Source organism: Haplochromis burtoni, unplaced genomic scaffold (genome assembly GCF_018398535.1).
Source record: "Haplochromis burtoni strain Fernald_Lab_line unplaced genomic scaffold, NCSU_Asbu1 Contig_625, whole genome shotgun sequence".
In the NCBI taxonomy this organism is placed as follows: Eukaryota; Metazoa; Chordata; class Actinopteri; order Cichliformes; family Cichlidae; genus Haplochromis; species Haplochromis burtoni.
Genome location: NW_024582986.1, coordinates 190,663 through 216,050, shown reverse-complemented (window position 1 = coordinate 216,050; position 25,388 = coordinate 190,663). Strand labels below are relative to the sequence as shown.

The following is a 25,388-nucleotide window of genomic DNA, read 5'->3' as shown; positions in this document are numbered from 1 at the left end:
TATAGCTATGCTCGTTCGCTCCAATGTGTTACATGTTTATGTGGTGGAAAAAACAAACCAAAAAAAATAAAGCAAGAACTAATTATTCGTAAACAAATTACAAAGTGAAATCCGCAGTGTGGTGTACTCCATTTTTATTTTGTGGAGCTCCAAAGGCACCGAGAAAAGTTCGATTGCATAAGTGCGCAATAGAATAAATGTCACTGGCTGAACTTCAGTCTGTAATTATCAATTTGAATCACTGAGCCTAGCTTGTTTCTCCACTGAACCCTGCCCTTGGCAGTAATATAGCTTTGACTCATGGTGTTGGAGACGCTTTTCCAATTCACTGGCACGCAACATTGCTAAACAGAGACTCTCTATTATTTTCTTTAAAAGAAGAAGAAAGAAGAAAAAAAGCAGGCGTCCTAGCACACGTACCAGTCAAGGCAGTCGTAGCGCCTAAGCTGTGGAATAATTTACCCCTACACATCAGACAGGCTCACACTGTCAATCCTTTTTAAATCTTATCTTAAAACACATTTTTATTTATTGGCTTTTAATACAGCATGAGAGTTATATGTTAATTCATATTTGGTGTTTGCTTTTAATACTCCAAGTTGTTTTATTATGTATGTTGTATTCTTGTACAGCACTTTGGTCAACGCTCCTGTTGTAATTAAATGTGCTATATAAATAATTAAACTATTAAGGAAACACTGAAGACAAACATCTGTTCAAAAATTGTTTATTAGAAAAAACAATTACAAAAATTTGGGCAATACTGTGAATCAACAATTGCACTTGTATAAAAAAATAATACATTCGTCGACTTCAGCCATTGTCACACAGCTGAACCTGAAGACTTCTGAAACTCCTTTTTTTTGGAAGTTGAGGAGAAACATAATCCTTGAGAAGGTTTTTTTTTTTGGAATGTTCTTTGTCCCTATGTTTCAGTGGCATCTCCACCTAAAGGCTTGACCCACAGCACCGAGGCATCTGGCTCCCACCGAAAGATTCAGTCCACACAGCTCGGAGGTCTCCACTCCTCCTGTCCTTTTGTTTAGCAGCTGGGAGAGCTAATCTACGAGCCTTGTGCAGTTTTATAAGCAAACTGGAACCCCCTATTTTATTACCACTGCATTATAACACCATAGCTATCTAACACTTCAGTGCCTTGAGCCTTGTGTTAACACAACAAGGCTCTTGGAATACATCTACATACATGCTGACTGCTTCTTTTTTGTTCTAAGTTCTTGCAGGATACATTCAGCTCTATCCAGCTCTGTCCGAGAGAACAGCTCCCTGAAACTCTCATGCAAACTTCAACTGCAGATAATTAAGGCACACATATTTTTTTTCCCTTTTACATATTGTTACCTGCATGCATAAAATACGTCTACATCTTCTTTTCTGACTTTTCTGCTCCACCGTCACACCTACGTATGCGTTCGAGTAACAGAAATCACCGTAGGCACACAATGCATAGTGATGTGTGTTTTAAAAAATCTCAGGCATAGGGAAAGTTGGAAACTGCGGGAAATAATTGCACTTCTCTCTTTACGCCACTCAAAGATGACAGTCGGCCATCTTATCAAGAGCGCCTTTTTCAGACATCTGAATGCCAGGTTCAGTTCCAACTTTCCGCCTGGTGAATATCAAGTGATCTCAACCCTTACCAAAATGTCCCAAATTCCTTGAAAACACAAAAAAATATAGAGATATCTTCACGTTAGGGAATCGTTGATTGGGAGGTATTTGTAGCTCACCACGCAGGGAGCCAAAAGTCACTTGGGAAGGACAGGAACCAAAGCAGAGAAGTTGCTTTCCTTTCAGCCAGAACAGGAAAGCATCCACTTTACTGGACTGGAAACAAAGTGGCACCTCCTCCACTAACATCCAGTTCCTGTGAGCTCCGTCTCCTGGCGCTCCAGTCAATCTGTTAGCAAGTGCTATTAATCAGAGAGACATAATCCGGGAGAAGACAAATCTCTTGATTTGTTTCGTTAATGAGGCTGCTTGAAGCTCAGGCAGGGCTCTTGGTTCAACATGTCATGCAGCGAGGTCTCATGTTGATGGGCTGAGGGTTGGGGTCAATCTGCAGGAAAGAAAAGAAAATCAAAATGCATCAGATGAAGGTTGGGCAAGCAGATAATCCAGTCTTTGAATAAAACACTCTTCAATTATGCTCAACCTACACTCTGCTTACACCCACAGATTTGTTTCCATTTAGCTATTGTTACACAACACAGCTGAGATCTCGAGGTTTTGGTAAGCAGGGAATAAAAGGCCTTTATATGTAAGCTTTTATATGTGCCACTCAATCGCAGTAAACAACAGGAGTCGCTTCCAGCCAATGGTGACTCACCTCGCTGTACATTGGCGGAGGTCTGAAGCGAAACTCTTGGACAAAAGCCATTAGGGGTCGCTCCAGGATCCCGCTCAGGTCTTCAGCCTGTTGCGAGGCCACGGCGTTGTGGCGCTGCTCGGCCTCCTCCTCGGTCACCACAGAGCTGTAATCCGGAGGAGCTGCAGGGAAAAAACACAGGCAGGATGAGTCCACTCGCGTGACACGACGGAACAGCACAGGTCCAAACATCGAGCTGCTGACTCATGACTTCATTTTGAAAGCCCACGTAACATTAAGCGCCTTTGGCAGTAACAAACACTGATCTGATCCAACATGAGTTTCTGTGGAACCAAAACCTTTGTTTGTACATCTGACTCATGCAGTATTTTGGCTTTCTTGTCAAAGAAAAAAGTGGCACGCTCTAAAAATAATACTGGCAAAAAGAAAGAAAAACTTGTTTGCCATGTGGGGAGTTTTTCCCCTTTTCTTCCCATAAAGCAGTACGGGACACTTACGCTCTGGCTGCTCGGGGATGGCCATGCGCAGCCACTCCAGGTTGACGCTGTACTGGCTGCTGACGCTGGATGTTCGGCTGCCGAAGGGATGGAGGGGTATGGTGCCTATGACCAGAGGCAGCTCAAGACACAGCTTGGATGTTCCGGGTACATCAACACAAACCTGACGGGAGGAAAGAGAGTTTATAATGCTACCTGGACTGAGTGTGGACTCAGAACTGCAGCAGCGCCAATGTTAGGCCGGCAGCTTACCTTCAGCATGTACTCCACTTTGATGATGCGGCACTGCAGGATGGACGGACCTACAGGTGGGATTTTGATGGCGCGGCCGTGCCAGGTTTCCCGACGTTTGGCACCGACGATGTCACCGCAAAGCGTGGCCACGACGGAGCGCTTCTGCTTCATGGTGCCGCGGGCGATGAACGTCTGCGTCTGAATGATAAAAGCTTTGGGGACAACAGATCTGGAGGTAGAGTTGTCGAACTCGGCAAAGACCGGTATCACCTCGCCTGTGGAGAGAGAGAAAGCACGCTTAGAAAGATGAGACACTACAAAAGTTTGAGCACATGGGAAAAGCAGAATGTGCGTACCTGGTGTGTAGCCTTTGCGGTCAATCTTTGCAGTTACCGACACCTGCCCAAAGCTGCGGTACCACGCCCGCGCCATTTTATCCTTCGTACCCGCCTGTGGTGCCTGGAGATTATAAAAACCAGTGAGCAAATTCCATAAAACCCTCAAAATGCATAAATAAATAGATCCCAGCGATGAAATGTGAAGTCTGAGGCACTTACCAGTAAGGCTGGTGTGTTAATGTCGATGGGCTCGATGACTGTAAATTCCTTCTTGATTTTCCTGACTGTGGCCCACGGCCTGTGTAGCTTAACTTTGACCCAGTAACGGATGCTGCCATGTTTTCCCTCGAAGGAGGTGACCAGAGTTTCTTCTGGCAGCTGGAAGCTGAATGGAAACTCGTGTTTGCCAGCAGGTAGGACTGTCACTTCACCGTTATCTGAAAAAAAGAGGGGGAAAAAAATTCTAAGTCAGTCACCTGTTCTTTCATTTTTTTGTTAATTTCCCAAAACAATTTCTATAACAGAGGCGCAGAGACTCGCTCTGTGGTAGGAGGAAATTTTACAGCGCAGACGATCAGGTAGCACAGACTTTGTTTTATTTGATGATTTAATGGTATGTATAACGTATACTTCATATAACCTGCATCAGCTTTGCTTGACTGTGGAAATAAACCTCAACTTGACAGTAGAATGCGCTCTGATTACCTGAAAGCTTATTTATTTGGCAGCAAATACCCACTTTTACAACTATGCATCACAACAGACACAAAAGTATTCTACATGAATAACGCTTGTTTCATAGGAACAGTCCCGTAAGCCTCTGTTTCTCTGCAATCACATGGTTGCTTTGCTTGCTCAGAGGGGCGGTTCCTTCTCTATTGTGCTGACTGAGAACATGTTTTCCTCGAGCGATATCACACAGCTCGTCTCAACTCTCCTGGGTTCTCTTCACTCTTGCAGCACAAATCCGGGGACTGGTGTTTTGGTTTTGGTGAACCTTTGTTAGATGAATACTCCGATTTCATTTAAACAACACCAACAACATGTCAACTTCATGGGTCAAGTAGGCTGCAACAAGAAAGCCTTTCTCGTGCCCATCAGCAAAATCCCCCAAAGCAGATTCAGCTGATATGTGCTGCATGATGTGTTTTCTCATTGCTGGCTGCAGGTTTTCACACAACATGCAGCCGAGCATAGAGGCTAAACTCGGCAGGAAAACAACAGAAAAATCGACAAAGCCCTTGGCTGCCCATTTCCTGCCTGTACTTTAAACCAAAAACAGCTCCGTGTCCAAATGAATGAAGCCAGAAACCTGAGGCAAAGTCAGCATGCAGAAAAGGAGGAAAAACAAGTCTGGATTTGCTTTCAATTTGGAAAAGCCAGTCTTACTTCTTTTATTTTTCCCCACAGACGTTTTGGGGGTGAGGAAGCAGCTGCTGCTCTATGTTCTTTATGTACATGCTCACGTATTCTTCTTCAAGGAAGTAAAAGAAATGAACCTGAATGGTTTTCTTTTTCATTGTCAGCGTTTACACGAGTTGCTGTTCTAGTTTACAAGTTTATAAATCATTCGTAACCAATGCAAAGTCTCCGATCTAAAGTTAACTACAGAAGTGGGGACAGTTAGACTTTAACTCATCCCAGTCACCATCTACGCAAACATCCTGAAACACACTATTTTAAGTCTGCAGACAATCTGTCCCCACACAGATAAGCTGTTTTCACAGTTGTCTAGACCGCTCGATCACAGAGAGGACACTTTGGCTGCTTGAGTTGACAGACTTACTGGACTGACCTGCCTGCAGCAGCACCTCTCTGCGGTTCAGGTACTCCACTTCGTCGCCGTAGTTCTGGGTGTACGCGGTGCTGGAGCCCGCCGATCGGGACTCGGTCCAGTGCACTTTTGCAAAACCCTCAGCGTGAAGCTTCAGGGAGTCTACCCGACTCTCCCCGGACAGCTCCAGCACCACCCGCCCGGACACAACATCCCCACTGCTGTACACAGGAGGACAGTCCACCTCCGGAGAGTCGAAGACTATGTCAAACTTTTTCAGCTTGTCGAAAATCATTTTTTGCAGGTTTTGCGACTCCTCTCTGTTCTCAAACGAAAAGAAGTGAGAGATTCCTTTATTGTTCCTTCGCAGTGTGTTTAAAGGGTGCTGAGAGTGGCTCTCCAGGTTGCTGCCGCCTACTCTCGTGTGCTCGAAAGCTCGATATGATGTTCACTTTCGGACGGCAGCCTTTTTGCAGGCTGAGAAAGTGGGCGGAGTCTACGGATCATTATGTAAGGCCTCAGGAGAGGGTTGAAGGCTGGGCGATGCTGCCTTCAGGAACTCCTCCTCGGCGCTGACCCTTCAGACTGCTGTTGTTGTAAATAAGACATAGTCGAGACAGCTTCTTTACTCCGTCAACGTAAACAAGAAAACCGATCAGGTTTCAAAAAAGTGGACAGAACTTGAACTTCCCAGGACAACAGCACATCTGGTAAACAGCAGGCTAAACTTCAAATGCAAAAGAGAAACAAGTGGTGCGTCCGTGTTTTAGGGGGTTGTTGTTGGTCTAATTTGACCTCTTTTGTTTACAAGTTGACCTCCTGCTCCAGGAGGACGCAACAGGTATGAAACCACAGGGATACGTGCTCACAGCAGGGCCTACGAGATGATGTCAGAATTAACATGAGACTGTAATCATGATGAAAATGAAACTGAAAACAACAGCCGCTCATCTGGCCTGCTTATCAAACAAAAAGTCCCGGCATTACTTTCCATTTTGTCGGGCTGTTAAGGTGCAGCAATTCTCCCACACACAGGCACACACACACAAAAACGTCCACATTTCCAAACTAAGCCTGAAGGAAGCATAACAAACACGCAGGCTGGGTGTGGAGGCGGTAGAGGGGAAAACGGGGCCTGGGGATGATTGATGGTTACAGGTTCTTAGAAGAAAACAGGCTTACTGGGTATGCCTCGGTCTGGGAGAGACCCTGGGAGGCTCAGGGTAGTTTCAGTCGGTACCGAAGCTGTTTACTCCACTTCTCCCCTGTTTCTTTTAACATACTATTGCAATTCAGTACAAACACAAGCAGCAGTTATTAAAGAAAATAAAGAAAAGTCATAGATGAAACGCAAAGAAAAGCTCTGCGACAGTTTAATTATGTCATCAATAGAGACTTCTTTAAATTTAACATTCGGCTCCAAAAATGTCCGAACAGAGTGATCTGTGCGCAGAAGTGGGGGTTTTAATCCGCCACTTTTGCAGGTTCTCTTCATTCAGGTCTGCTCTGTGAAAAACAAACTTGTTTACGTCTTTGTTCCCGGGACGAAGAGTCAGCTCTCTACTGCCACTTACCGATCAGCTCAAGCCCAAATTTAACTTGTAGCAAACAAGTTGCATGCAAGGAGTTCCGATTTGGAGTAAAAGCAAAGCCAGCACGCCATCTGCTGGTAAGCAGGAGCAAAGCCGGCTGTAAAGCGCTCCATGCTTTAATGCAGAAGGCCATGTGGCTTTCTGCACATGCCTGATAGATCACCCCCACTGTGCAGATGACTCTGTATGATTACTCTCGGAGGGGGACCAAAGGGGCTCCTCTGTGGAGCTGCTCACTAAACAAATATACGAACTAAATTACGACACAGCAAATATCAGTTCTATAAAGTTCTGCGTTAATTCACAGACAACTGGAGAACAATGAGCCTTAAAAAACACTGCAAAAAGAATGGGGAACAGCAGCAGCTGACAGCACGGTAAAGAGGGCGGCGCCAAGGAGAGCCGTGGCTTGGTTTCCTTGTTGCCATAGTGACGTAGGCTGCATTTTTTAAAAACAGCCCCCCTCCACCCCACGCGTTCCCCCCTCTTCCTTCCTTTCTTTCTCCTGTCTTCTACCTCCTCCTCTTTTTTTTTCTGCTTAGACCACATACAACATCCCACATCTTTAATTAAATGTATATTTACTCCTGTTCTAAACTCACCAGGTATAAATAAATAAATAAATGTATAAAATCTAAAAAAGGAAATAATTTTGTTCTTGGGAAGATGTAGGACACATATCAGAAGGTTAAGGCTGTGCAAAAATAATTAGCGCTGCTATTTCCTGGAGAGGTCCTGCAAATGTCATTTACAGGACAAACCTCCCAGCGTCTGTGCCAGTGTAACATTATTCTGTACAAACCACACCAGTGCAAAATATACACGTACAACTCGTGCAATAAAGTTTTAAAAAACAAAATAAAACTGCATTTGTGTGACAACATTTATGAGACTTTTTTTTTCTTTTCTGTGGCTATTAGCAAAGCTAAAGCTGTACCACCAGGTCCATCTTTCATACACAGGTTCTATGGCTCTACACCTTATTCACACTAACCAGTTTTTTTAGGCTTCACTGATACAATGATCATTAGGACCAAAAATTGTCAAATCCTCACAAAACTATGTGAAATCACATAGTTTTGTGAGGATTTGACAGTTATATTGCTTTAGACACTTCATTTTATGTGTAAGTATGGTGGGATTTAGAAGTTCAACATGATGAAATAACCACAGATAACTCTCCTGTTTGGCTAATTGTAAATAAATCAATAATAAAATAAAAAGTGTTCTTCCAAAATTGATGAATGAGATGAGGAAAACTACAATGAGTTCAATTGGAAACCTGTTCTTTTAGTGACATATATGACTGAGGTGCCTCCATAGTGTAGTGGTAACAACAAATCTCTTTTGCGTTGTGTAAGGAAAGGCATCAGGTCTAAAGTAGACAGTGATATATATGATTTAGGATTAAATGTAGGCTGTAGAATTAATATGAATGTAAAAAACATGCTAAGTGCACCTTTAACCGCAGAGCAGAAGGCACAACTGTTGCAGCAGATAATGATGCACTGTCTGGAATTGCAATTTCAATTAAACTGCACTGCAGCCGCTGGAATCTAAAACTACTGGCATCTACTTATCTGCCCAAAATATGGAGTCAAACACAGCATCCTATGAAACATTAACCACTGTGTTTATTTACATAGCTACGATGGCCTGTGCTCTCTGTTTCTCGATGCTGTCCATGCTCAGAGAATTCAACACGTTACAGTACCACGTCCAGTACAACGTCATACCCAGTGAACCAACTGCATATGTTTGGACTCTACACTAATGGGTTTGTGTTTAATGTCAAAGATTATGCTATCTGGCAGATATATCTGGTCGCTCACGCAGGTTTCCGCGCAACACATTTGGCCCAGGTGGCTCCAGTTTGCAAACTGCATCGACTACAAGACGCAGTGTTGACCAGCTGGCACACAAACAACAGATCAGCAGTTTAACACCACATTATTCGGCGCAGAGAGAACACTTTTCATCCACCAGGTGCAACATACACTGAAATACAGTTGTTACGTTTATATTTAGCAACAGAGCCGCAAACTGCAGAAACTTTATTGACAATAAGACTACACAGCTACATTATGGGACAGAAGAAGTAGAAAAAGAGTATGAGAATGGCATCAGGTTCAACACAAATAATACAAGTGTCTTTAAAAGTGCTGTCCTGCCCTTTCCAGCAGTCGCAGTTAATAGTTTGTGTGTTCACCACTACTGTCACTGCATCGAGTGCATCAAAAATTAACTCATTTGCTCACTCAGTTGTTTATTTTGTTAAATATAAAGAAGAATGGCAAAAAATCTACTTCTCGCTTGCAACTTTTGCATTATGTGTGAGCCTAATAGTGTGTTTGTGTCTCAACAGAACCTTGAAAAAAAAGACTGTGGAAATTCACCTGGGGATATTTTACAGTCAGAGTGAACATTAACCACTGTACAAACAGAATACTAATTACTCCATGTCAGTAATATCATCTGCAATCTTTAATACTAACCTCTGATCAGATGCTGTCTCTTCCTAAAATAGGTGACTTTAGAAGTGTAGTCATTATAGACGGAGTTCATGCCACGGTTTTCCAGCCAGTGTGCTGTGGCTACTCCTCGTCCCAGCACCTTCATGGAGTGTACTCTGGTGGCCCTGCACAGCTCCAGGACCACCTGGCCAGACACCACCTCCCCTCCAATGAACGCCGCATCAGCCGGACCATCCAGCTCTAGGGTGAAGGACTTTATGGAGCTCAGTGCCATTTCTACATGCGAGGACAGAAGAACAGCACATAATGTGCACACACTGTTCACCAAGGTTGAATAGGTTGCCACAGTAATGATGCAAAAGTGTGCAAAACTGTTTTTTGGGTGCTGTAAAAAATATAGGTCTACTGCAAATAGAAACAGTCAGGCAGAGTATATATACTGTAGCGTGTCAGCTGGAGACATGAATGCTTCTAAAGCTTCTGTAAACACTAGGGAACCATGACACAATGAAATTATGCATGATGTCCTACCTGCCATGTTTAAAGGATGAATTTAAACGTGTACAATGCATTAAGTAAAACTCGAATCGAACATACAGTACTGCAGTTTTTCTTTCAGAGTTATTTGTAGGGTGGGGTTTGGGTGGTCTTAATTAGGGTGTCGGCCAAGATAGCAACTATTATGCGGGCTGTTTCGGTTTACAAACATACTTCATAATAATAAAACGCTCCAGTGTTTCTGCTCTTTAAACACAAATCAGGCCTAATGGTTACTTGGATGGTTTTAGTTACCTGTTTGGCCACGATGCATTTAAATTCAGTCAGCAATATTACAAAAACATTTCCCTATATACAAAGCCACATCTGCTTTGTCGTGCTATAATACTGTAGTAACAACCAACACATGTTTTCTGTTTACCGTAATGCATTTGGATCAAGTCAAGTTCAGCCTAATATTGTTTCCATTATGCGGCTGCTACGTTTCAAATTTATAAGCGTCCAGAAGAGCAGGTTAGAGTTAAGAACAGGAACTGCGTCTTATTAAAACAGCTGCGACCGCTGAAGTGACGTTTAAAAGGCTCCAACTAACTCACCGACGGAAGATAAGAGACGTAGAGGTCCTCGCGAGGGTCGACGTGCCCAACTGCGCGTTCGCTCTGACTCAGTGAATGTTAAATGGAAACCCGGGCTTTATGAACGGGGGCAGGTTTCAACGCCCAGATACAAGACAGCTCCGTGCTGTACTCCAATGAAGAAGAGTACATGCTCGCACATGCCCGCCCACTTTGCCGCTGAGGAGGAGGAGGAGGAGGAGGAGGAAGCACCGCGTGGAGTGTGCTCGCTGTACATCAGTTAACAAGGTGATTTTTCCCCGCTGTATTTACACAGTTTGTAGCATACTTCACCCGTGTTTATGTCTGTATATAAACAAGGTTTAGGTTAAGGATAGAGAAAGGCTGACTGCAGGCTTTTATTTTGAAGGCCGTGTGTATTTTTCATTTGAACTATCAACGCTTAGTTCTCTTATTAGTTTTTCTATTTGCATTATAAATACCAAAAAGTGTGTATTAAACTTGAAATGTAAAAGCCTCTCTGTGATAGTTGTGAGGCAGACGTGCCTGGACGCATGTCAGGCGTTTAAAAAGGAGGAGAACAAGGGCAATGAAAACTGTTTTCTTGTTTGCTCAGTCATGTGCCCCAGCTGAAAGATCTGCTCACATGTTGGTCTAAACTTGATTAAGTTGTGATATGATCATATTACTCACTCGGTTTTTTTTGTGTTTGTAGAGTTTCGTCAATTAATGATAAAATGTGATTATTAATAAACCAAATCAAATGTAAAAAATAAAAACAGCATTTTCAGCATTTTCTGTCTAATGTTGTATCAGCGCAATATGCTGTATATTCATTATTTTCATGTATTGGGCTTACATGTCTACAGCAGTTCAGATAAATCAGTGAAATCATAGTTGTCCTTTATAAGCACTTGTTAATATTAAACTTCTATGTCTTGAAAGCTTAATTATTAATCATTTCCATTTACTTTAAGTGCTGATATTTTCTAATCTGGTCATTCTGGAGTTTAATCTGATATTGCGCTGTCTCCCTGGCTGGCCTACTAACTTTCAAGCCCGTAACTGGACTGTTGCCTTTAAGGTTGATGAACTCTGTAGCGTCAGTTTGTTTTCCCCTACTTGCTTCCATTGCAGGCTTCTTATTATTACTATTATTACTATTTTATCATCAGGGCCTGCTTCTCTGTGTCAAGGCTGTGTATTGCTACAACATGGATTGTTTTTATGGAGTTTTGTGGTCAGTCATGCTTGAAGGAGGGGATGAGAATATTTCTCCAAAACACACGGTAACCTTCTTCTTGGCAGTCAGCGTTGACAGTGTAAACAGGGTGGAAGCAGGACAGTCGGGTTCGAGGCCGCTTTAACTCTGCAAGATATTGCAGATGAGGCTAAAGGTTTATTGTTTAAGCCATCTAACTGCTAAAGCCGCACTTGTACACTGACTCAACATTTCACACAGTGCTAGCCTGGGTAAACATTTATTTATTATGATCAGGCCAGCAAGTTCATGGGAATTCTTCTGCAGTTCTCTGAAAAACAAAAAACAAAAAAACACCTGAACTTAACAGATTTGTAATTTTTAAAGAACTCGAGGATCATGGCAAAAGATTAACACGAGGATACATTTGAACAACAGTACATGTTTGTTTTTTTGTAGAAGCTTGCAGAAAACGTAGTACCTGTGTTTGACCTTTTTAATTTTTCACACTGCTACATGAAAACAGGTACGTGAAATTTTAAAACATGGATTTATTCATTTTTAGAAGCCTTTAAAAAAAACAATAACAATATCAGTAATAATCACATATTCTCTTTAACACTCTTTGTTAACAAAAAATGCTATTCTCAGTCACATGACGCCTAATGAGAGACGTGACTGCAGCCTGTGTGATGCAGGTTCAAGGGTTTGATTGCGTAGTCCTCACTGCTGGTGGTTCTGAAATGCTGCTGGACCAGTGGAAACCTGATGTTGCTCTATTTAAACAACAAAGATCCATAAACAGAATAATCAATATTATTTAATGATTCACAGGATAAGACAAAAATGGAAGGAAATAGAATGTATATAATTAGTGCAGTAGTCTTGCCACTAATATTATTTTTACTAATTTGGGAGCAGATATCACAATCCTGGCTCCTTCACACAATAAAGGGGAGAAATTAATTTTTGCACCGTGTTGATTGACCGATGCAGAGTTTTCCTGTTCGTCTTTAAAAGAAGGTAGTCGTACTTGGTGGTGCTGAGGTCCAACCCTTGTTCTGTCAGACACAATGAAAATGTTTAATATATTCACATATCTCTTTGAGCAAGAAAGAAAAAGAAAAGAAAAAGAAAAAATAGTAGTAGCATCAGATATAACACAGGAGGATCATTACATCAAGCTTAACATAGCAAAATACATCATCATCAAATGTAAGTCCAGGCTCTATGAGTCAAGTTAACCTGAAGTGAAAAACAACCATTCTTTATCTGTTAGTGAATGTTTAAAATACAAAACTAAGCAGGAGGTGTGCTATCTTACATCAGAGAAGGAGATTTTGTTGGTGGGGACTGACATCCTCTCATCCATCCCTTGTGTAGAGAACTAACATTTTGTGCTTTTGAATCCTAACAACTGGAGCTTCTGGGAAATAAACAAAACAGACGAATCCAGGCAGATAAATGAAGACAGAATAATATAATAGCCTTGCATTTTTATCCTAATATTGTATCATAATACTTTTGATTTTAAAAGAAACTTTTAGTCGCACAGTCAACCTACAGATCATTCAAGTGAAACCCTGCATCAAACTGTAATCCATGACCTCACTCTAATTTTTTTAGACTTTTTACTAAGACAGAACGATTGGAAACATAATATATAGAATAAACTCAAAAAGATAATCTGGTTTTAAACTTGTAGTCAAATATTAACATTTAAACACTGAGTATAGCAGATGAATGCAGACCATCATCAAGTAAAAGTGTTCCTGCTGAGTCATGTCTCCTCAAATTAGACAAAGAGTACGCGTAACAATGAGCATAGCCTTTGGATGCCAGCCTCTTTCTTGGTATCCAAGGGCCATGAACTTTTGCTTAGCTTGATTGAATAATTCCGGTGTTGTGAATTATTAGTTACCAAGAATGAATACTAGGAAAAAAAAAGCCTGTGTGGGCATGGAAGAATATTCTAACCCAGCTTGTGGTAACAAAAGTCCTCCCTAGCTGTGGAGGACCAGGAGTCCGTTGAAGCAGTGTTTAAGGTTGAGCTGTGCTTGCTCTTTCACCACAGGCTGCCTGTATCAAAAACATAGATAATTCATTTATTATTTTTGTAGTGGGGAGTCCAGAAACTAGTAATAATTATTCATATTTTGCATCATTTTAAAATTACCTTTGAATCAACTGGATGTAAATGTTACTGTACATCTTAAATCTCAAGCAGGACTACCGCATCAAAAAAGAGCTATAAAGAGAGGCACCAGGCACTATGGCATTAATTGCTTCTACTATTTGACATCTTTGTGTATACAGCCGATCATGTGGAAGGGGTTTTCCAGTGAAGCAGAAAGGCTGCAGACCTGCAGACACCGGGCTGACTGAATGATGTAGCGTGGGTCGTCTGTCTTTCCACAATCTTGACACGATCAAACCCAAAGGCACTGAAGAGGTGTGCTGGAGGGAAACAAAACAACAGCCACCGTTATGATTTGTGTGCTGATAACACCCATGTCCTGGAAAACTTCATGAAAAGGTCAATACTCTTTTCACTTCTGCACATCTACTTTAAGTTGACATTCAAGGTCAGACTATGCACACAGCTGACAATAGACCTGAGAAAATGGGTTCCCTGGAGCAGATGAGGATTTACAGGGAAGACACTAAATTCAGTTATTAATCATGACCTGCAGTTATGGCACTGGGTGCAAATGTATGAGAAACCTGTGGGTAATACATTTATTGCATGTAGTTGAAAAGCTGTAGTCAGTGTTAGGTTATTTTACCTTTATATTATTTTATTGTTAATTTATTGCTAATTTTATTGTCAATTAATTACGACTTTTATGTGACCTAAATCAGGTATAAGGTTGAAAAGTTCAGTTGTGAGAATTTTGAGAATTTCAATTTTTTCATGGAAATTTCTATCAGAGTAAAATATTTGTCCTACTAGAACAGTTTATATCAAGCAGTTCAGATTATCATCCCTGCCACGTCGTTATCAGAATATAAAGCTATCATTGCGATGTCTCATGACGTAAGAGATGCTGCACCCACTTCATTACCCGTTTCACTGATTGAGCAGCCCTGCTCCAAGTTCCCTGAAAGGTGTTGTTGTACTCGGAGACAAAGCTGCGATCACACACGTCCCCTTTATTTGTGGAGACTCTGTCTTCTACAGAGAAATTAATGATTTTGTTAAACATTACATTCTCCTGGATTCATAGATGAGTGCTCACAATCACAAGAGGTCCCATACGTGTTATTTGTTACAAGGTGATGACATTGAAAGGACGGCATTTTGAAAAGGTTTACCTTCTTCTTGAGAGTAAACACCCAGATCTGATTAATATTCATGTCAGTCAAATGTCACTTTAGCAAGGAGTCCATTATCTAATGTGGATTTTTCAATTTTACCAGAAAATCCAAAACAATTAATCTGATTATATTTTAATTGCGTATATTTTACTAAGCTAGATGTTTACCTGTAGCTTTAACAAAAGGAGAGCCAGAGTGTGGAATGAAGCTCACTCGGATGGTGCTTTCCAGAAGCTTTTCCACATGCTGGATCCACATGGTGGCGAATGTTGGTCGGATGGGTCTCTGAGGGAGTTGTAAGGAATGAGCCTGGAAATTCTGGGCATGCGTGGTGAGGAATTCAGCCATCCGAGAGTCTGTTTCCATCTTGAAATTAGTTTTATGGGATCAGGAGAATCTGTGGCAATGAGTGATGCTGGTAGGACACCGCTGTCTCTGTGAAGTACTCAGTACCCCAAGTCCTTGGCATGCCCCTGGGCTGGGACAGGGTGATGAAATGGCTCTACCTTCTTTAAATTAAAATGCTGGAAGTCCTCTTGGAAACAGGTTGAGTATGCATCTGGAACGTTTCTGTACAAAAATGGGATGTTGGTCGATGGGACCAGCTCTTTCCCCATTCGACGGGCTGAAATCAGTGTTTTCTCCAACAAGACAGTCATACTTAATACCACAACTGTCCTACTTGAGTTACTGTAAATTGCTTGTTTAGCATAAATATGATTCTGAAGCAGGTAAAGAAAATGCTGCAATGCTTCACCAGAGAAACGTCTGTGCTGTGGAACATGGTAATGTTGATACTGCTGCTTGCTGCTCCTGCAGAGAGAAAAATAAATACTGTGGTGTCCTGTTACCTGTCGAAGACAGTGAGTGGAGTGGACACAAAATTATTCAGCAGGAAGATGTATTTCCATAATAAGGATATGTAAAATGTCTGTGTTATTTTAGGTATGAGAATTTTCCAAAACAGAAAAATGCCTTGCTAAGGACACAGTAGACTCCTCTTTGCCTTTTCAAGGTGGCGTTAATTCTATAAAGTCTTGTCTATTGGTACCATAATACATAATCATAGATAATAAAAATGCATTTGGCACTTAACTCATTTTAAAAATATGGGCATAAGCTTAATGGTCTATGTTTTGAAATGATTAAAATATAAAACAAAATAATCCGTCTTTGTCACAAAATAAGCTAAAAAGTTTATTTTTCACAGCTGTAGATTACCTAAAATGTCCTTTTGCAGTACAGCATGATCATTTCAACATTACAGTGGAACATAGGCTTTAGGGAGCATTTTAAATAACGAGAGCTCAATTAAAATACAGAATATATTTAAAAAGCTTTGATAAGACACAAAATTCAAGTTAGATATGGAAATGCATACATTTGAAAAAGCAGCCTCTTTTTGTTTCATTCATACGGGTTGTCGGTGATCGCAGTCACTTCCAGTTCTTCAACAGCAGGTGTCCGTCAAAGTTCATTTTTGACCACTCTGAATCTTCACAGGCTCATATAATTCACAATGAGAGTCGGCACTCTGTCAATTGTTATATTCGCTTATTTTATGCCGGTATTATTTAATTAACTGATTTGTATGAAGTGTCAGAGCGAATTACACTGCTCGCTCCAGTTGTCTGTTTATAAGCCTCCGTGGTGTACAGATCTGATTATTACAGCTAAATGAAAGGGGAAATATCTAAGATGTTTTCATAATGAAAAAATAAAGTTTTAAAAATGTAAACACTTTGACTTCAAATCACATTTTATTCTCAAAGAGACAGCAAATTAGGAAGTGACGTATTTCAGCGTCAGCCTCTTCCGCTCTCTTTTCGTTGAGGCTCAGCTAGCGGCCGGGTGGGTAGAACGTTTTGTTCAGCAATATTTAACGTTTTTAAGATTATAATAAATGTTTGAAGTTGAGTAAAACAATATCGCTTTCATCCTTTAATGACAGCATGTATGTTTGATGTAGTCTTACATTAGTTTCAACGAATAAAATTGACATAATTGTGATTAAATTCCGCGCTGACGATAAGCATGTGGCAAGGCCTGCAACGAGCCTCTTCTGCTAGCGCTTGCTAATGTAATGCTAACTTACCAAAAGCGCCGACAGTCGGCAAAACGATGAAAAGAGTTTATTTATTAGGATAAAAGTTGCGAAATCTTTTATGATCTAGCTTTTTTATTCATCTCGCAGGCGATTCGGTTTTTACTGTGATCAGTCAGCGAGCTAAGTAGCTACACGGCTAAAAGTAAAGCTAACGTCATTTTTCTGTGAACAGCCTGCAAACATGCAGATCTTCGTGAAGACGTTGACGGGGAAGACCATCACCCTTGAGGTGGAGCCCAGTGACACTATTGAAAATGTCAAGGCAAAGATCCAGGACAAGGAAGGTGAGCTAACACGTCTAAAGTGACGTTTGGGACTTCTTGAAAAATATTTGGCTGCTCAAGATGTAATTGGTCTACACCTTAAAAAGGGACAATTCGAGTGTGCCAGACTCTACATTTTAATACATGAAACTGCGAATTGGTAGATATTTAGTGTCCAGAACTCTAGTGGCTGTGGTTTTGAATTAGAAACGTGGGTTCTTTGCCTTTAAGACTGTTATGGTTTAGGGTACAAGTTGAAATAGGTTTGCACTCAAAATCACACATTAGACCACAAAGGTGACATAGATGGACTTGTTTGGAGCAACCTGTGAAGTGATTTAGATTCTGTTGTAGTTAATGTTCATGTTAAAGTGCAGATTGGTTGACTAGTGTTGTGTTTACAGGAATTCCCCCTGATCAGCAGCGTCTGATCTTTGCTGGCAAACAGCTGGAGGATGGCCGCACACTGTCCGACTACAACATCCAGAAAGGTAACGGCTGTGTTGTTTCTGAAATTGGCAGTAGCACACAGTAGACAAGCTGCCTATTATATAAGCGTTATGAGAAAGTACTCATTAAATTTGTTTTATATCACAAATGCGCTTTGCTGCAGTTGCCAGTAGTTTGTATATAACACCATTTTGGATATGTAGCTATGGTATGGTGTCATTATTTCTGTGTTAAATGATTTTTGATTGACTTTTCAATAACCAAGGTGTGCATCAGTTTTCCTGGTAGAGTAGGCTTTCTGTTTAAATATAAATTTGACATTAACATGATGTATTTACTGTTCACCAGAGTCTACTCTCCATCTGGTTCTGCGTCTGCGTGGTGGCATCATTGAGCCCTCACTCAGGCAACTGGCCCAGAAATACAACTGCGACAAGATGATCTGCCGCAAGTAAGTCCAGTCCTAAGTATGACAATTTGATTATCCTCAGGCCTGCTCTTATTTCTGTTGATATACATTTTAAATGTATAATTCAGTGTTGGTAGAGGACCTTATAAACTACATTTGGAGGTCTTTGTATATATTTGAATTGAGAAATAATCAGGTAGATAGAATTACTTTGGTTTGGTTGCACAGTGCTTTAGTGTCACCTGAAATGGCAGTTGGGAACAGCTGACCTTAGTTTTTGGCTGAAGTGGGTTTTCTCAGGATCTTTTTCATCTCTAAACCCTGAATGTTTTTAAATTGGTACGCTGACCTTTTTGTTTTGCAGGTGCTATGCCCGTCTGCACCCCCGTGCTGTCAACTGCCGTAAGAAGAAGTGCGGACACACCAACAACCTTCGTCCCAAGAAGAAGCTGAAGTAAACATTTACAACTAAATTGGCACTTTGTGCTATTTTGTGTTAAAATAAATGTAGAAAAAAAAACTGCTGCTTGTCTGATTTGTGTTATTTAATGAACATGTAAAGGTGTGTGTTTGTTAAATTCACTTGAAAAGTGACCATAAGGCTGTGCTGGCTAAATTAACAGCCAGGAAAAAGTAACCAGATTAACTGCAGTAAGGTGAAGCTGGTGTAATTGACTATTGGGATTTAACAAGAGCTTCCAATTAAGTCCTGGGATACTCATGAAACCTGCTTCTTGGATCTGGTTTAGGATTAAACTTAAGATCTGTTCCAAAACCAGATGATGATAATTGTGTAGTTTACAACAAAAGGTGTCAATTGACATCAATGTTGGGCAACAAAATACGCAGCTGGTGTAGCGATTTAGAAGTTAGTGTGCAGGTTTTATCTGGCTGATGATTAAATACAAGCTTTCTCACTGATTACTGTTCTAACCCAAGCAACATGAAGGGAATACTGAACTTGAACTATTTCATAAATAAAAAAAGTGGTTTTTGGGGGGTTTTCATCACACAAGAACCACAGCAGTGACTTTGCATGACAGTTTTAATGTTTAAAACATTTATATACAAATCCCATACAAGCACCTGCTCTCCTCAGATTCAGTTTTCGTACCTTGTACTTCACAACACTTCAATGAGACTAACCTGAACTAAACTATTCTGAGGTATTTAGTCATACTGAAAGGTTAAATGTGTCAGAAAGCAATGAATGATGGGTAAAAGCTGACATGAGATGAAGATCAGTGTCACTCATAAATTGGGTGTTTGTCGATTCCAGTTGTGGCTTCTGTTGGACATCTTTGGTACTGCGATCTCTCAGAGCGGGCAACAGACGGTTTTTTAAAAAGTCCTTATTCCACCGTATTTTCTGAGGGATCCACACTCAAGTTCAAAAATATATCCTTCAAACATCTGGTGATCTGCATTTCACAAAATGTATCGTGAGACTTTACAATAAGGGGTATCAAAGTGTATTATTAACTCTTCAGGACAGGCATATTTGAACAGAACCATAAAGTGCAGTAGTAAAACGTGGTTTATCATTGCAGCCACAGATGATGATGATAATAAAACACCAAATCTCTAAAAGGAGACAGAAGTGCAATTTAACTCAACAGGTCCTGAAATATGAGTTGGATTACTCCTTTCATGTTATGTAGCTACACAATAATACTGCACATTAGTCTGTTTTAAGACCACTGATTATATTTTGTATCATAATCACATGTTGTGAAATGCTTAATTATCCTTATTCTAAAAGGAAAAAGTATTTAATCTTGCAGCACACAAGAACTACGCCTGTGTTAACACATTATTGTGCAGCGCTCAAACAGGAATAAGGCCGTTTGAAGTGTTTCTGATGTCATTCATGTGGAGCTTATTGAGAGGAGCTGCTAGCCTGTTTTCTTCATGCTTACTAAAGGCTGGTAGCAAATTCGCATAATCTGGTGGAGCGATGACAAAAAATGCGTGTATCAACTATTAACAGGCAATTAAGCTAAATTTTTTTTATTGCTAATTTGTTAATTGTTGCATGTAGCAGCTGATGTTAGAAACCCCCAGACCTTTTGTAACTTGTCAAAGTGATGAAATATCAATCTTTATACCAAGTGTTAATGTGATAATAGCAATATAATGCAGAAATGTGTCATTATTAACATATTTAGTACATTCAGAATTAGAACTGCTGCAGCAATTCTTTTGATTATCTGCACTAAAACTTAAGAGAATCCTAAATCAGTATATCATACACACTGGCAGCTGAACATGCTATAACACTAACAAGGAAAGTAAGAGGGGGTAATAACGGGATGCTATTACATTATATTGTAGTTTATTACATTAACACATTTCACAATTTGACATGTTACGATTCTGGCAGTCACTGCATCACCAGCTGCAAAGACCTGCACCTTATTTGTACCTAGACTATTACTGTCATACGAAGAAATCAATGACTCATTACAGGGCAAGAAGCAAAGATCGATAGATATTGTGCATCAGAAATTCTCATACAGCACTGACAGACAAGTCAATTAAGTACCAATTTACTAAAACTTATGCAGTTGTGCTTTTAACTGGACCGGTCCGAGGTTACACGCACACATCCTCGCATGTTTCACCATTTATGTGAGGACACTCGTGCTTAGCAAAGCCTTAAGGGACATTTCACCTCAAAATAAGATACATCAATAGTTTTATTTATCCATCTAAATCTATTTGACCTCAGCTGTAGACATATCTACTTTCCCATCTTACTATAATACACAGATTTTATTATCATATGCAAAATTTGTTTCCTCCAGCTCCTCCTACACCACCAGTACTTGAGCACCTAAAGTTGGCACACAGGTACATCCTAGGAAGGTTCTTATCCATATCACATGACAGCCACCTAGTAATGGGTTAAAACAACCTGTTTTTGTTTGTTTGTTTGTTTGTTTTTAGCATTTAACACCTTATAAAAGCATCAAATCTTATTATTTCATAACAATAGCATCTGATTTATATCCAAAAAGTTTCAGTTGTTTATGATATAGTATAGATTGCCTGGCAATCAACTAGCGACAGGCTTTTAAACTGACCTGATTTTAGACTTTACACACCTGTAACACAGCAAACAATCCTACAGCACAGGCATGTGCTAGTTAATATAACGGAACTAAAAGGCAGTTTTACCTTGTGAGCAGATTGATGTAAGATTTATATTCTTTCTACTTAACCAAGCCTATCAGCTGTATCAATGGATCTACCTGTAATGAGAAGTTTCTACTCATAACAGTGTGACAGCATGTAAACGTTAACAGCAGCCTCCTCAGCTCTGTTGTAAACTTGACTAGCTGCAATCTTCGTTTGATTGGTGAGTGCAGTTGGGCAGAAAGAAACTAACTCCTACACAAACCTGCTCACACCAAAGTACCAGGGTCAAACGTTCTGCTATTTCTTTGATTTCAAATGCATTGTTTGTGTTTGTGGTCATTATGTTCAAGAGAATGCATAGATGCTTCTAATCGTTACCCTCACCAGAGCAAAAACATGTACATTTTGGGGGTAACTGTCCCTTTAAAGTACCCTTTAAAGTTGTTAGGGTCGTTCCAAATGTCCTCACATCAATGGTTTTGAACCAGTATTAGTAAACACACACACACAGCTTCACATTTCTTGGCAGGTATGGGGCTTCTGCAGAGCTCATGCAGGGCTCTTGTAGTGATCTACTCTGCAGCTCCACCGAGCCTCTCTCTAGGGTTATTACTATTATGGTAACTGATAGTGTTAAGCAACAAGGAAAAAGTACATTAAGCAGAATTGTTATATAACTTTGTGAACACGGACAAATGTAAACAAAATAAAACTTGGCACACACGTTGTGAAGTGCAATCTCAGTGTCCGGGTGGGAAAACGGCACGTGTACAGACCAGAGCTGCTGATATTACTCTCCATAACAAACTCAGTTCCTGCAGCTTGAATTTTGCAACATTTGTGGCCGTTTTCTCCATCCTAACTGCGAGTAACTCATCGATGAACATAAATAATAGAGTAAGTGGTGAGAAAGAGCAGTCCTTATAAAACATGAACAAAAACAGTTGTACGCTGGCGATGGAGGAGACAGAATGGGAGCAGGTTGTTGCATCTCTGAGTTTGTAGATGTTCGGGCTGGTGTCAGACCAGTCTAGGCTGATGATGGTGAACTGGAGCAGAGTTTATTCAGGGCCTTTGCTTCCAGAAGCTCTTACACAGCTCACACTTTTACCGGGTGCATCTCCACAGTATCAGCAGAGGATCGTCACTTTTTAAAAGCAGACATGACAAATACGTACATTTAAGAACTGAAAAAAGCGAAAACGCTTCTGCCAAAACTGCACTGAAATAAGCATTTATGGAAAGCCACTTTGTTTCTATGACCCAAATATGGAGATTTATGAAAAGTTGCTTATGTTTAATGTAGCTATAAAATATAAAAGCAGATTATATTTGATTTCACAGCTCTCCCAAGGTTGATGAAACCCTTGCTCTTACAGCGCTGCAGTTTCATGGTTCGAGGGTTTCAGACTTCCTACTTTGCAGGAAAACAGAACAGTACAAACCCTGTCAGGTAAAAATCTTCCTTCAATATCGGCCTTTGCAAAATTCTACGGTAATCAACTCAGGGTGTTATGTACCATTAGGATGAAATGCTTCACCTCTCTTCTTTACTACTGAAAATCACAAGGTCAGACTTTGACAAAAGCCACTTTCGGACATGCACTTCTTTCCATTTACCGCACAGCATTTGAATGCATCGGTTTACATCCAAATGAACACTGCAGTAACTTTTCTATGTTGCGACTGCAATCCTACTAGGGTGGACCGAGTAACATTTACAGATCACTTTAGCATAGCAGAGGGAAAAAGAGGACAGGGCTCGCCAAGACGCGAGGTAATCTGAGGAATGCAATGTGGAGGGCGATGCAGGAGGCTCAGTACAAGATCTCTTTTTACTCAGTGATGTTTCAGCATTGGCAGAGTGTGTTTAAGTCACTAAAACTCTCCAATGCTCCATGTATTGCAAAGATTGCATCACTTTGTGGGTGCGTCTGAGGGAAGCTATAATGTAAATCTGACTCATGTCTGAATGAGGAGATAAAAAAGTCTGAAAAGTGCTCATTTTTATGGCACCAGCAACAGAAGGACTTTTATATGAATGGTGTGAATGGCAAACAGCACAGGTGGTTTGCTCTGCACATAGCACCTTTAAGAGGTTTCCAATGCTGGACTGATGGTGAAAAACAAAGAAAGTTCAACTATAGTGTGTTTGCCTCCATGTTGCTCTGATCCCGTCTCTGCTGTTAGATCAGTTAAACTGGAGGGAACGAGACTGTGGAGATGCACCCCAGCTCCTGCTGTGGCTACTTGCTGACCAGTTTTGCCAGACTCTCTCTCAGGTTGTTCAGGTCACCGATTTTGATGTCCAGAACGTCAATGATCCGTCGTACCTCGACCTCCGCGTGCGCCTGCTCCTCCCGGTTGCAGGCCAGGGTTTTTTCTGAGCTTTGAACGCGATCCTCCAGCTCCACATTTCGTCTCTCCAGATCCTGCAGAAGCACGGTTATTAATTCAGGTTTTCATTTTTCTCTTTTCATTTAACCCAGTAATTGCTACCAAAAGTGCATCTTTGCCCACATTCTTATCCACAAAATGCCATAAATGTTAGTTTCTCCAGAATATGTTGACAAGATCGACAAGTTATGTTTTGGGAAAAACCAGATCACAATTAACCGAGTAGAAAAAGTACAGGCCTTTATATTGTGTTTCTGTACATTTAAACTTCAGAAAATATGCTGTAAAACAGATGTATTCCAGGGAGATACTGCGGCTGCCGACTGCTATAAAATTTGCTAAAAAACTCCTCTCGGAGCAATTCAGTTTAAACTGTTTATAATCCAAATTCAAATCTGCAGTATCCTGTTTTATGGGGTAATTCTGTATGCGAAAAAGCAGAGATGAGTACTTTATGGAATAAATCCAAGGACAGCAAAGGTCAAATATGAATACAGATAATTCACAACTGACACCCCCGGTAAGAATGATAGAGGACCTAATAAAAGCTATGCAATATGCATCAAGTCTCATCTCAAGCATTAAGAAGGAAATTCAATCCAATTTGTTTTCTCCTTGAAGCCCTCAGTTCACCTTTGTAGATTCTTTGCCACACTTACTCTTGTCTGAACTGTACGGTCTCTTTTATAGCTGTCCCTCATTATTCATATGCCCTGGTTTGGGTAACAGCAAAAAGGACATTTATATGTAACAGATCATGAAAACTGCCAACTAAAAAAAAAATCCTTTTTAGGACTAGAGTGCTTTAGGTCAGTGTCATGCACTAACCTCTAAAGGTTATGCATAAGTATTTTAACAGTTTGTTAAAGAAAAAAAATCCCTTTTATGTCTGGTTGTTGTGGAAAATCACAACCGGTCAGCTAGCGGCGCCAATAATTTTCCATTTTGAAGACTTTGACACACATCAGTCAGCCTGGTGAGCATTTTCATTGCTTATCAGGTTGACGGATGTCACACTTGCAATCTAATATAGGGATCCATTATATTAACTATACACTAATCTGCTGATGACTTTCTAGAACGAGCGGTTACTTATTAGCCAACATGCCATCAGAAAACTGACAAATATAAAAGCATATTCTACCAACCTAAAAAGTGACATCATCAAATGTAATCTTTTGTACAGCAAAGAGTAAACAAGTCCTAAAATCTTCATTTTACTACAGCGTGAGGAGGAAAATCAGCAACTTCAGAACTGATAGTCGTTGAGCAATAAAAATGTGTGACATTTTCCACAAATGTGTTATTTGTGCAGCACGACAAAGTTGTCCAATTTGATGAGTCAGTCACAAAACTGCAGCTTACCTTGAGTCTCTGCATGGCCTCCTCCCTCTCCCTTTCTAGCTCGCCAACATCTGTTTTCTTGCTCTGTAGATTGTGAATTTCCTGAAAACACAGTAACTCCAAATAATTACAACACCATCTTTCCGATTCATGTACCTCAATGTCCCGAGGACAAGCAGCGTTCCTCATTAATTTTATAAAGGGGGTCAGTGATAAGATTTAGGACGCCTTCATCTTCCTGGGAAGGAGGGAGGGAAACATGCCACTGTGACCTTGCATGAATCCGGCTGCCAAAAGTGGACTGTGTTTAAACGACGGGACAGATGTGGTTATGTTAATGAAGCTGGCAGAGAGCAGCGGGCTGCTTTCAAAGGAGCATTTTGCTTTTATTTATCCTGAGGAAACGTTTCTTGGCTCAGCGTGTCCTGC

General features: G+C 40.7%; 3 protein-coding genes across 7 annotated transcripts in view; 1 reads left to right on the top strand and 2 right to left on the bottom strand.

Moving 5' to 3' along the window:
- Positions 1 to 711: 711 nt before the first annotated feature.
- Positions 712 to 10,466, bottom strand: arrdc2 (arrestin domain containing 2). 4 transcript variants are annotated; one of them, XM_005949023.3, is made up of 8 exons: positions 10,351 to 10,466; positions 9,278 to 9,532; positions 3,636 to 3,853; positions 3,435 to 3,537; positions 3,097 to 3,353; positions 2,845 to 3,007; positions 2,348 to 2,508; positions 712 to 2,077 (listed from the first exon to the last, which is right to left on the bottom strand). In XM_005949023.3, the coding sequence occupies exons 2-8, from the start codon at positions 9,528 to 9,530 to the stop codon at positions 2,024 to 2,026; spliced, it is 1,209 nt and encodes a 402-aa protein (XP_005949085.1). In that variant the 5' UTR covers positions 9,531 to 9,532; positions 10,351 to 10,466; the 3' UTR covers positions 712 to 2,023. The 4 variants fall into 4 exon arrangements, with proteins under 4 accessions (XP_005949085.1, XP_042070833.1, XP_014185325.1 ...); XM_042214899.1 differs by lacking the exon at positions 10,351 to 10,466 and adding an exon at positions 10,176 to 10,200; XM_014329839.2 differs by lacking the exons at positions 9,278 to 9,532; positions 10,351 to 10,466 and adding an exon at positions 5,203 to 5,876.
- A 6,129-nt stretch (positions 10,467 to 16,595) lies between these two features.
- Positions 16,596 to 19,420, top strand: uba52 (ubiquitin A-52 residue ribosomal protein fusion product 1). The gene is made up of 5 exons (XM_005949026.2): positions 16,596 to 16,699; positions 17,128 to 17,239; positions 17,623 to 17,709; positions 18,017 to 18,119; positions 18,442 to 19,420. Exons 2-5 carry the CDS (start codon positions 17,137 to 17,139, stop codon positions 18,533 to 18,535), a joined length of 387 nt encoding a protein of 128 aa, XP_005949088.1. The 5' UTR covers positions 16,596 to 16,699; positions 17,128 to 17,136; the 3' UTR covers positions 18,536 to 19,420.
- The window catches only part of LOC102297896 (homer scaffold protein 3), a 52,970-nt gene continuing 46,686 nt past the window's right edge, over positions 19,105 to 25,388 (bottom strand). For both annotated transcript variants that reach the window (XM_005949024.2, XM_005949025.2), the window contains 2 exons: positions 24,981 to 25,061; positions 19,105 to 23,650 (listed from right to left, as the gene is read on the bottom strand). In XM_005949024.2, the coding sequence (XP_005949086.1) occupies positions 23,465 to 23,650; positions 24,981 to 25,061 (267 nt within the window). In that variant the 3' untranslated portion in view covers positions 19,105 to 23,464. The remainder of the gene's footprint in view (positions 23,651 to 24,980; positions 25,062 to 25,388) is intronic.

Bases quoted from the DNA above. Each gene is read 5' to 3' on its own strand.
- uba52 (XM_005949026.2), top strand. From the start codon at position 17,137: ATGCAGATCTTCGTGAAGACGTTGACGGGGAAGACCATCACCCTTGAG. The intron at 17,240-17,622 runs GTGAGCTAACAC...TTGTGTTTACAG, and splicing joins AAAGATCCAGGACAAGGAAG to GAATTCCCCCTGATCAGCAG. The intron at 17,710-18,016 runs GTAACGGCTGTG...ACTGTTCACCAG, and splicing joins CGACTACAACATCCAGAAAG to AGTCTACTCTCCATCTGGTT.
- arrdc2 (XM_014329839.2), bottom strand. From the start codon at position 5,485: ATGATTTTCGACAAGCTGAAAAAGTTTGACATAGTCTTCGACTCTCCG. The intron at 3,008-3,096 runs GTAAGCTGCCGG...TCCTCCCGTCAG, and splicing joins AAGTGGAGTACATGCTGAAG to GTTTGTGTTGATGTACCCGG. The intron at 2,078-2,347 runs GTGAGTCACCAT...TCTTTCCTGCAG, and splicing joins CTCCGCCAATGTACAGCGAG to ATTGACCCCAACCCTCAGCC.